This window comes from Tachysurus vachellii, chromosome 1 (genome assembly GCF_030014155.1).
Source record: "Tachysurus vachellii isolate PV-2020 chromosome 1, HZAU_Pvac_v1, whole genome shotgun sequence".
Lineage (NCBI taxonomy): Eukaryota > Metazoa > Chordata > Actinopteri > Siluriformes > Bagridae > Tachysurus > Tachysurus vachellii.
Window position 1 is genome coordinate 6,919,573 of NC_083460.1, and position 11,419 is coordinate 6,930,991.

Below are 11,419 nucleotides of genomic sequence, written 5' to 3' on the forward strand. Positions count from 1 at the left end.
CTAGACAAAAGCATTAACACTAGATAATCTGGATTATGTAATAGGTTATTACTGCAAATAAATACATAAATAAATAAATTAGTAAAAAAAAATTAAATTAAATAAAAAATAAATAAATAAAAATTATATATATATATATATATATATATATATATATATATATATTTTTTTTTTTTTTATATCTATATATATATATATATATATATATATATATATATATATATACTGTATAATGAAGAAATGGATTGCGATAATGCTGAGGTTTCTCATGAGTCCTACTCTGTTCTACCACATTGTTATATAAAGGCACCTCAGCACACATGACACGGCTCAGACGCTGCCACAGGCACAGACTCACCAAACTGGACACCAAACTAGACCCATGAAGACTGGAACAAGAACAATTTTTTGGGTTGTTTTTTTTTCTTTCAGAACAGCTTAAACAAACTCCCTTTGCAATTTCTTTTTTGTTGTTAGGACACAAAAACAAATACTGTATCGACCACCAACAACTGTTTTTGTGGCTAACTGTATTTTATGTTTACATCCACTGCACTTTAGTCGTTTAGTCGCTTGTCATTTATTGTACTGCAGTTTTATGCACTTTATGTCGTACTGTGTGGGTCTACGTAGTATACTTACTCTGTTTTAATGTAGTGCCGTGATCCAGGGGGATCTTTGCTTCAGTTTACTGTGTAACTGCACAAGCTGTCTATGAATACGACAGTAAAAGCTTCTCGATTCGAACATAAAAATACCCAAATTATTCCCATGTTGTTCACCTGGATACTCCGAACCTTCCTGTATACATTCGTTTCTGATTGCAGCCGTGTTACATCAGCAAATTACTTCTTGCTAATGTCCTGGATTTAAAGTCTTGTCTACATGGCAGACGAACAAACAGATCACACAAGTTCAAGGTGCGCTCTGAATGCTAATTACGAACAACTTATCTCAGATGCAACAGAGGTTCAGTAATTAGGGTGAGTCAGGAGCAAAACATTGATGTGACATACACATTTTTGTTTTTTTGTTGTTTGATACCTTATTTAGTAGCTGCTGCTGTAGATTTAACACCTTTACACTGCTGACTCTCAGCTGATGACAGGCGCAGCTCTGGCTTTGATTAAGGGAAACAGAACAAGCCTGCATTTTCATGTGAAGAGAAGATAAGATTAAACATCTGTATTTTTAGCAGAATAAATTGTTTTTATATATGCAGTATACAATAACATCATTATCCAACAGGTACAAGGGGTATTATGCCAGAGTGTGTGTGTGTGTGTGCGCTTGTGTGTGTGCGTGTTTACTGGACTTTCTCCATGGGCTGCAATACATCTAAATTTAGTTCTCTCAGTGCCTCCAGTACAAGAGATAATATGCAAGGAATAAAACATGATGGGGTGGTGTTATATAAAAAATAAAAAAAACATTGGTGTGTGTGTAACATGGACATGAGGCAAACTTATTAAAGGTGATTATTGTATTTTATTCCTCATATGCGACTAGCCTTCTCAGGACACCTTATTATGAATGAATGGCCATGAATTTACATATTTTTTAAATAATAATAAGCCAATTTAGAGCACACACCCTGTCAACCCGTTCTTAACGCCTCTCGTTTACATACGTTTGTAAATCAAATTCGCGAACTTCACTTGACCCGAACGCACCTTCTTCACACAAGCTCACAACTCAACACTTAAATTATAACAGACGTCAGCATCGGTGCAAAAAATATCTCTTTTATTTATTTATTTTTTTATTATAGCATTGGTACACAGACAACTGGAACAGTTTTGACACTTCTGAATGTTGCCTAAGGAAAAGATAACTTTGGCAAAAAGCAGCAAACTAACAGAAACACACATCAAAGAGGGACGTGGGGTGTCGGGGATTACTGTAAGCTTGCAGAGCGTACGATAAACCACATTTACAGAAGAGTGAGTAAAAGATTTATTTGTTCACAATTAGCAAGAGTGAAAGAAACCGAAAAATGCACATTGAGTATACGTCGTTAATCTGCTTAAAAATAACGTTTAAAGGATTGACATCGGCCGGCGTTTCCACTTCGGCCCAAGCGAAACTGATGCAGGTCAGAAATAAAGTATATTACAAGCGTTTAAAATGATTACAGATGAATACATGGATTCCCACCCAAATGTAGCAGTAAATTGCTTGAAAGTGTAAGGAAACATCTGAGAAGCCTTATTTACAACTGTACAGCTGGGTCAAAGTTCATCTCAATGACATTATACAGCAAACAAGTTTCACACTAGGGTCATATTTTGTGAGACAATTTAAAAAAAATGCTTTTTAAACGAATAGACAGAACTGGATGCCTGTTTAAATGCAAGATTGAGGAAATCCGAGGAGAGAAAAATGGTATCTGACGCTCTCGTTTTCATCAAAAAGGTTCTGAGCATTAATCGATTTTGAAATCACCTCTAATCTCTATTGAGTAAATTGTCATTTGTTCTGCATTTGTACATCTTCATTAGGATCATAAACAAATGCTACATGGGAGAAATCAATCTAGAAGTATTAATCCCAAATTTTAAAAGCGCTGGCTACATTTATGTAATAATAAAATAATAATTAAAAAAACCTTACATTAATGTGTACTGTGCTTACAAGTTTAATGATAATAAAAAAAGAATCAATCCGTTTCAGAAAAGTTAGACTTGAAGGGTTTTTTTTGTTTTGTTTTTTTGAAGGTGTACCACATTAATTAATTTAATATTTACTTAGGTAATACTATGACAGCTACATTGTGAAGTCTAGCTCAAAACCAGAGAAGAATCAAATTTTACTTTGGTGATTGCCATCAGCGCATCATTAACATCCTTCAGTTTAAAAAGCAACTCCAGCAAAGTCATAGAAATAATAATAACAACAGAACCTTAATCTGTATTATTTATTAGACTGATTATTTGTTCCATTGCCTGGGACAAGATATTGGTGAGACACAGCAATGATACATTTTTTGCTTGTACCTTGTTGTTGTTTTTAAAGACATCTGGCAAATTTAATTGTTTTTGTCTTTATGGTTACAAAACCCCTGACTTGCTGTCTTTTAGCTGTCCAAGCACTTGTCCATGTCTCAAGCATCATTCCTTCAGAGATACATACGTTTTCAAATCAATCAATCAAAATCCAGCATGTACAATTTATCCCATGTAATGAAACTGTAATCTATTTTTTTTTTTTTTATTTATTGAGCAGGTCCAGCTTTTCAGTTCATGCTACCTGCACCATGTTTCATTCAATAATGCTTGCTTTCTTATTAAAAGTAATAAATATCTTGTGCAAACTGTTTGCACTGGACCATCAGATTATTATAAACATATCACTGTATATGATCAAATAATCTTAAAAATAAACATTTATTAAAGTTCATGTTGCTTTTAACTTCTATAAGAACTATGAGAGAGAAAACACCACACAGGCTGTCATGTACTCATCAAAAGTGAATAAAATGATGCGTCTGTCAACGGTCGACCCTTCCTCCGCAGGGATTAAGGTGTTTGAATAAAACGCCTGCTGGAGTTGCTCTTCAAAGTTAAATCAATTCTGCCAGAATTAACAGGTCAGTTCCTCTTTCATTGAGGCAGACTAAAGCTAAAATAAAGTGCGATTGCTGTGAGCGAAATGAACGGCAACGAATAAACAACCATTACAAGCAGAAATGCGTTATTTACAAAAGAAAAATACATTTAAGTACATAGAAGGTTACACCTTTTAACCATTTTGCAGAGAACACCACGGAGTGATCTAATCATTAATGTATCGGTCTCTGAATCACATGCAGTAACTGAATGTGTTGATTATATGTGCTGCTAATAGCTGTACATTGATCATGGGGGATGAAGAGGATAAGCAAACAGACTAAATATCTTCAATAATGAAACGTTGAAGCGTTTAACGTTACGGTTACGGAACTTAACATTTTGTGCAGATTTTATAATCAATGCGACAAAAGGGAAGGAACTGTTTCATTTATGGATGTTACAAGCATTAACATTAAAATAGAATTTGCATGATTAAGACTACAGTATGCAGCCACAATACTGTAAACACTACTGTACCGCCGGGACATAACCTTGCACATTGTATTCATCCTTTTAGGAAACGTTTTGACTACAATAACACAAGCACTATAAGCAACATTGATCTGTTCCCGTAAACAAGACTAGTTTAATGTGCTTTATCATATATGCTGAAAAAGTCTGGATTACATCCAAGTGAGCACATCGGTTGTATTACTGCCTTCATCTTGTTGCCATCTTAAGGGATGTTCCGATTTTTATTAGCTTTATTAGATCAAAAAGAAAATAATAAGCCTTGGAGATCTGGAGGATTCTGTACAATGGAGTGTTGAACATAGTAATGGAAAGCAGACCCAATTAGCATGATTTACATGATTTATAATATCTGATGCTGGCTAAGTAGCTACTTGTTTAATTAAGAGATAAGATGCGACTTTAATGTCACTTCTTTGTTAAAAACCACCACAAAATGTTACCGATTAGAGCTGATGTATAAAGAAGCACTTATTTATCCTCTTTGAATAAAATGAGCTTTTCCTCTTCATCACTTTTCTATCCCAGTGCGATATATATTCTGATCAATTGAGTCCAGAAAGAGTAAAAAAGTGCTATTCAGCTCAACAAGACAACTATTGGAGACGAACTCATTAGTCTTCCCCGATACACCCTGTCAATTTAAGAAACAAAAGCATATCCGCTGTAATTTCAACGCTAATTTTCATTCTGATTTTATTGTCCTGAAGATCCAGCCTGCTGGATAGATTTGCTTTAGACTTAACGTCAAATCAAAAGTGGGGACACTTAGGTAGACAACCCCAGAATTCTGACCAGAGAAAATTCAGTTTACAATTTAAATGGATATGCAGTAGTCTGTAGATGAATTAGTCAAAACACTTAAATAAAACCCCCATTGTTAGCAATGCGGAGCTAGAAAGAGTCTCCTTTTCATATCTATTTTGCAAATTTTGACTCAACAGAATACGGATAATTTTTTGCCTCTTGTAATGTATTATCACCTGGTAAATAGACTAAATCCTTACAAGAAACTTCACAAGCTTTATAAATGCAACTAAAATGACATCTAGAGTGAAATTCAGGCTTTTGACTTCTGTTTCTCTAAAGGACATGCTCGGATCGCAGGGGTTCCTGTTCAAACAAGCTTTAATGTGAAGTGTAGCTATCTTGGATTTAGGCTCATTTTTAGTGGAAGATTAAAAAATTCGATTTGAATGAAAAGCACTACAATCACAGCACTTAACACTTAACTGCAATGAAAGATTTTTTTTTTTTGCTGCAAGAATAACAGGAAGCAAAAATAAATAGTTGCTTTAATTTTTTTTTTCTCCCTTTTTTTTTTTTTTTTTTTTTTTTTTTACAAAAGACTTATTCTGTAATTATTCTCCAATTCTCCACGACTCCAACTATTCGGTCTTACCTTGTCAAGAAGTAAAAGCAAGGGAAAAAAATGATGTCATCTTCAAATGGCTCAAAACGATCACGAAAAAAAAACGTAGTAAAATAATTAAATGTCAATAAATAGACTATCTCCAAATACACCTCTTTGCCCAGTTTAAACTGTAAAAGCCACAATCAGGAATCGCAGAAATTGATTGCCTTTACACCACCACACCCACTAGAAGATAATTACTACTTAGTTATCACATTCAGTGAAATAAAACCCTAATTGAGGCTTTTGGCTTTGTTCTCAACTTGCGTCGATGATGTAACGTCAACGAATATGACACACGCAAATGAACAAAACCACAAACATCTGTGCCATTCCAGCCCTCCACACCAACACAGGGTGGAGAGAGAATACAATGAGAGGCAACAACATTACACTACAGAGAGGTGATGGTGACTTTTAGTCTTCGTATGCAGCTTCCTTGTTATTTTAGGTGGTCTTGACCAGGTCGTAGACATGAATGTGGAAATCGTCATCGTATTTGATGTAGTAGACAGAGGGCTTAGCAGGGACTTGGTAGATGACCAGCCCGGTTCTCTTCACTCCTTTGTCAGTAACATATTCAACCTGCTTACCCACAAGGCTCTCTGTCTCCTCGCCAGGCTTCCTGTCAGCAGGCAGCAGGTGCTTGTTTTCTGAGGTACAAACAGGGGGAAAATATTTTTTTGATCTGCTAGTGGACAAGACACTATAAGGCAATTGAGCATGCTTGGAGGAGAAAACCTTCACTGACTGACCCTTACACCTGCCTTAGGGTTATGTCAATTCAATTACATACTAACTGTTGCGATCTGCCCATACAGCTTAATCGTCTGCTCATACAGACGATTTTAATCGTCTGCTCATACAGACGATTAAAGGAAGTGGGGTTGCCAAGAGTGAAGGGCAAATGCTGCCAGTGTATTTTATAGTAATGATTCTAATGGACAAATCCAAGTAATATTCAGCAAAGGAGAGCAGCAGAAGATTTTCACAGTTCAACACAAATCCCTCACCTGCTTCCGGTAAAATGCGGAGGTCACCCTCCTTGTAGTCGTCCCACAGCTGGTACATGTACAGCACTGGGTCCTTCTCGTAGGTGATGTAATACCAGTTAGTCATAATGGGGGCCCGAGACAGCACCATCCCTCTCCACTCGTTCTTTTCTCCATCCTCTTTCTCAAACAGATGCTCCACCGCTTTGCCCACCAGCTCCTCTGGGTCATGTGGCACCTTAATCTTATTGTTCACTAAAAAAGAAAGTGAAAGCATCTGTTGAGTTAGTTTACACAGCATAACAAACTTGTTTATTTCTTAAACTAAGAGTTGCGAATTGAAATCTACAAGTATCCAAACCTAATGTAAATACGACATAAATCTATTTTATACAAATAGCACTGGCTTGTTGTAAAAATTTCACATTAAAGCAATGAATTGTTTTGCCCCCGTACATGAGCAAACTTATGGTCTATTATTGCCATGTCTGCTCTTACCACACCTAATAATCTGTTTTCTCTGTGTGCTGCACATGTTCTCTTGTTGCCAAAATCTGACACTTTTCCACTGCGGTGTAAATCTCCTCAAGATCTGAAGCGGTCTGATTTATCTTATTCTATTCATGCTTGACTCCTAATCTCACATGGATAACACTAAAGACTTGAACTTCCCAAGGACTCCTGCTGTGATCATAAAATCAATCCCAGACTCCTTTTAAACTAAACAATATGTATCCTTTCAATGTCATGCCGTTTGCCTTTCCTCTACTGTTATTAATGTTTACTATAATATACTTTTTTTACAGTACTATATAAACAACATTGTACTGAACTGATATACCGTTCAGATTTTAGTTATGTTTGTACATGAACAACAATGGTGTAATGCTGTGTTCACACTAGCAACCAAGAAAGAAAGATGTCTGAGAAAGAATGAAATTCTGATGCCATCAGCAAGCAACTTGAATTGAGCTTCTCAATTCTGTAACAAACAATTATAATAAAAAAGTCTATTGGCCGCACTGAATTCTGACCCTACACCATAGGTTTCTACTCCTTTAGCAATAAATAAAAGGGAAATAAATATGTAAAAAAAAAAAAAAAAAAAAAAAGACTACAATAAACAAAGCAACTAATAATACATAGTAGATAATCGCAGCTTTATTACATACACAAATCTTTCAAACACTGGGTACTAGATTTGCATATAATGTCTAGCCAGTTACTAAGAATCAAATGCTATTTGATAAAAAAGTCTTTTTTAGTCCTTTTCTACTGATCCAGTCTACTGATTTGTACTGGCTCACTGGGGTATCTATTTTTCCACCCATCAGTCACTTCCTACTTGCTGTAGGTTTTCTAAAACTGATTGTCTGGCATGACATTTGGTTAGATGAGTGAATCACCAGTAGGCACTGGTACTACCACAGCAATTTAAACCACATGCTGAAGGTAAAAGACAAGTTAACTTTATCAGGAACAAACCTCCACAACTTCACACTGAGACGTATGCAGCTGACTTCCTGTTCACATAGCATGGTTTCCTGTTTAGCCCAAGCTCTACTCACCAATTTTCTCAGTCAGCACTTGCAGGTTGGACACGCGCTCGTCTTTGAACAGCTCGATGCCATAGACACAGTCAAAGCCATCGTATTTGACCATGAAGAGCGAAGGGTTGACGCTGAGCCGGTCTAGCACGGTGCCTTTCCACTTAGTGAGCGCACCCTTCTCCCTCCAGCTGTGCTGGATCCTCTTACCCAGTAGGCTGTTGGGGTCGGGGGAGAGCGAGTCACTCAGTTCTCCACTGCTGCGTTTCCTGTGTGAGGAGAGAACGTGCAGATGAGTGAGTTGTTATTCGATACTAGCAACTCAATTAAGAAATCTACATTTAAATAATGAACTACCGATACTTAAATATATATTCTTTCCACCATTCTCCTAATCATGTCACATCAGAGTAAAACAATATATTCATGAAGATACAGGTGAATAGCTTCAGTTAATGTTCACATCAGACATCAGAACAGTGGAAAATGTAAGCACAGAGACTTGGAGCATGGCATGCTTGTTGGAGGCAGATGGACTGGTTTGATTATTTCAGCACCTGCTGATCTGCAGGGATTTTTACACAGAACCCACTAGATAGAATGGTGCAAGCAACAATAAACATCTAGTGAGCAGCAGGTCTGCTGGTGAAAAGGCCTTGTTGAAGAGAAAGGTGAGAGGAGAATATTCAAACTGATTCGAGCTGACAAGAAAGTACAACCATTCTTTACAGCAGTGGTGTACAGAAAAGCATCTCGAAACCCACACTGTGTTGAATCTTAGGGCAGATTACCAAAAGTCCACACTGGGTTCAGCTCCTTTCAGCCAATAACAAAAAGCCGATCAGCTGAATATGGAAAAACGCCACAATTCTTTTTCAATTTCGGTTGAATGATTAATAAATTAGCAGGAAACAGGTGTTTTTATTAAAGTAGCCAAAGTGTGGATTTAATTATATGAATAACATGTAACTGCATGTAGTGAGAACATTTTTGCTCACAAGGCATAACAGAATGGCACAATCATCAACAGAACCTCTTTATCAGAGGTTGAACAGAACTGACTGGCATTTTCAAGTGTTGAGATATATTTTTATATCCTTTTCTTGCTTTATAAAGTTCTACTATCTTAATACGCAGGTCCGTTGGCAGTTCTTTTGTCTTCCCCATGATGCGGTATTTAACCAAGTCAGAGCATCACTTCAAGAGCTGAGAAACTCACTGACTATTTTATGTACAGACACTAATTACAATTAATATTTCCAACATCTATATTTATATATCACAGCTCTGCTGAACTCTCGATGCTGATTGTTCAGGTGTTGATTAATTTTATAGATTAATAAAGTACAGCTCTTACAATAGTGCTGTCTGTAATTTATTATCAATTTTTGTGCTCTTTTTTATAAGCTATCACTTATATTATAATAATAATAATAATAATAATAGTAATAATAATAATGAGACATCTAATCAAAGATATAAAATTGTTGACATTCTGAAAGGAGACATTTATTTAATACTCAAGGACAGAATGTAACCTTAACAGCAAGAACCGTTTTTTTTTTTCTGCCGCAGGATGATTTACACGACATTGGACTCTAGTTTCTCTGTAAAATGTTTTTCTTATGAACTTAAAAAGAAGAGACAGTAGTGCAAGAATGACTGTATAACTGCTATAAAATGAGTGAAACAGGAACTATCTCGTCTCACAGAACAACATTAAATGAAACTTCAATCGGTTAAACTGATGATGTGTTCAACAATCATTTCCCGTGTGCTGTTACAAGAAAATAATCAACTTCCGAGACTTATAGGTAACTCACATCAGGTTGTGTCACACCACCAACCCGACACTGATAAAGCTCCTGTTACAGCTATAGTGTGTTCTTCGTTCCTGATTTCTATAATACTGATGACGTGTATGAGGATGTGATGAGTCCACAGAGTGCTGTTGGCGAAAGCTGCTGTAAAAAATGAATGTGACTTACCTGCCCCTTTTCTTGGACATGTTTACAGTTCAACAACTGCTGCTGGCCGAGTGCGAGGAGAAGGAAAACAAACCACAAGATTAGGGACAAACAAAACAAAAAACAAAACAAAAAACAAAAAACAAAAGCTACACGCACATTCGCAAGGGAGGGGTTTACCTCTGTGGTTTAAACACGTGACTTTGACAGGACACTAGTGTGAAGGGTGTTATTTAACCAAAAAAAAATAGTAGTTTCACTTTATCTCTTCCAGCTCACAAGAAGCCTGATAAGAAATACACAGTCGGCTCAGTTTCACAGACTGTAACGCAGCACTCGTGTCTTGTCACTTGAGATCTGCAGCATGACCGAATGAACAAGATCACCCGTATTGCATCACGATAATTATATAAAATTCAACACAATAAAACGTCTCTGGCTTTTATTCTGCTCTGAAATATAACGAATGCGTGTGTAGGCAGTGTATTTAGCAGCAGACGGCACGTGCTAACACTGCGGCATAACGACAGACTAGCTGGTCAGGTAACTAGCCTATTAGCTTAGCTTAGCATAGCATAGCTTAGCTTAGCTTATAGCTTAGCTTATTTTTCCCTACAGCTACAAGCTGTTTATTTTGGGAGCCTGAAAACAGGGACATTTCTAACACACCGCTACGAATAAAATCCGAAATATAAACAATACTCTATTACATCTACAATTTTATATAAATATATATACAAATATACAGAGTAAAATTAGCCAGCTAGCTAGCTAAATAGCTAACTAACTAAACAACCATGTTTAACGTCACCAAAAATGCTCTTCGTTTAGCTGTGTACTATATCCTGCGCAACAGGCAAAAACAGCCCCGAATAAAACCCATTCGTTTCCAAATGGGCCTTTTTTACTCTATATCAACATAATATCAACATAGAAAACGTAAAAGAAACTAAAAAAAAAGAAAAATACCTGGCCTCTATTTTCATGTCTTCCCTCTGCAGAAAATTGTCTGCCTCATAGACGTCGCGACGTCAAAACTGGTGCCAGTCATCGAGGGTTGAACTACAAAACCCAAGATGCACCAGGAACTAACCAGCACCAGTTGTCTAAGCATTGCATTGTGGGGAATGTAGTTTGCCTCTCTCATAAGTTTGAAAAGACGAGATAATGTATGCATTCCTTCAGTGACTGAAGTGACGCATTGTTAGCAAACTACTGATTGCTCTAAATAACAGTTAGATTAATTTTTTTTAGGATGTTTGGTTTTTTTTAACATGAGTTTGTTTATTTTTCCGGATGCGAGCAATGTCTGCACCTATAATTACACTATTATATAATAATAATAATAATAATAATAATAATAATAATAATAATAAAAAGCTAAATATTGAACACTGACAGCAGCTCAATAACCTTC

At 36.3% G+C, this 11,419-nt stretch overlaps 1 protein-coding gene across 2 annotated transcripts; it reads right to left on the reverse strand.

The window, feature by feature from the left end:
* Positions 1-1,725: 1,725 nt before the first annotated feature.
* Positions 1,726-11,065, reverse strand: zmp:0000000521 (spindlin-W). 2 transcript variants are annotated; one of them, XM_060870487.1, is made up of 5 exons: positions 10,972-11,065; positions 10,024-10,062; positions 8,057-8,304; positions 6,510-6,743; positions 1,726-6,149 (listed from the first exon to the last, which is right to left on the reverse strand). In XM_060870487.1, the coding sequence occupies exons 2-5, from the start codon at positions 10,041-10,043 to the stop codon at positions 5,944-5,946; spliced, it is 708 nt and encodes a 235-aa protein (XP_060726470.1). In that variant the 5' UTR covers positions 10,044-10,062; positions 10,972-11,065; the 3' UTR covers positions 1,726-5,943. The 2 variants fall into 2 exon arrangements, with proteins under 2 accessions (XP_060726470.1, XP_060726462.1); XM_060870479.1 differs by having other exon boundaries at positions 10,024-10,065.
* Between the last annotated feature and the right edge of the window lie 354 nt (positions 11,066-11,419).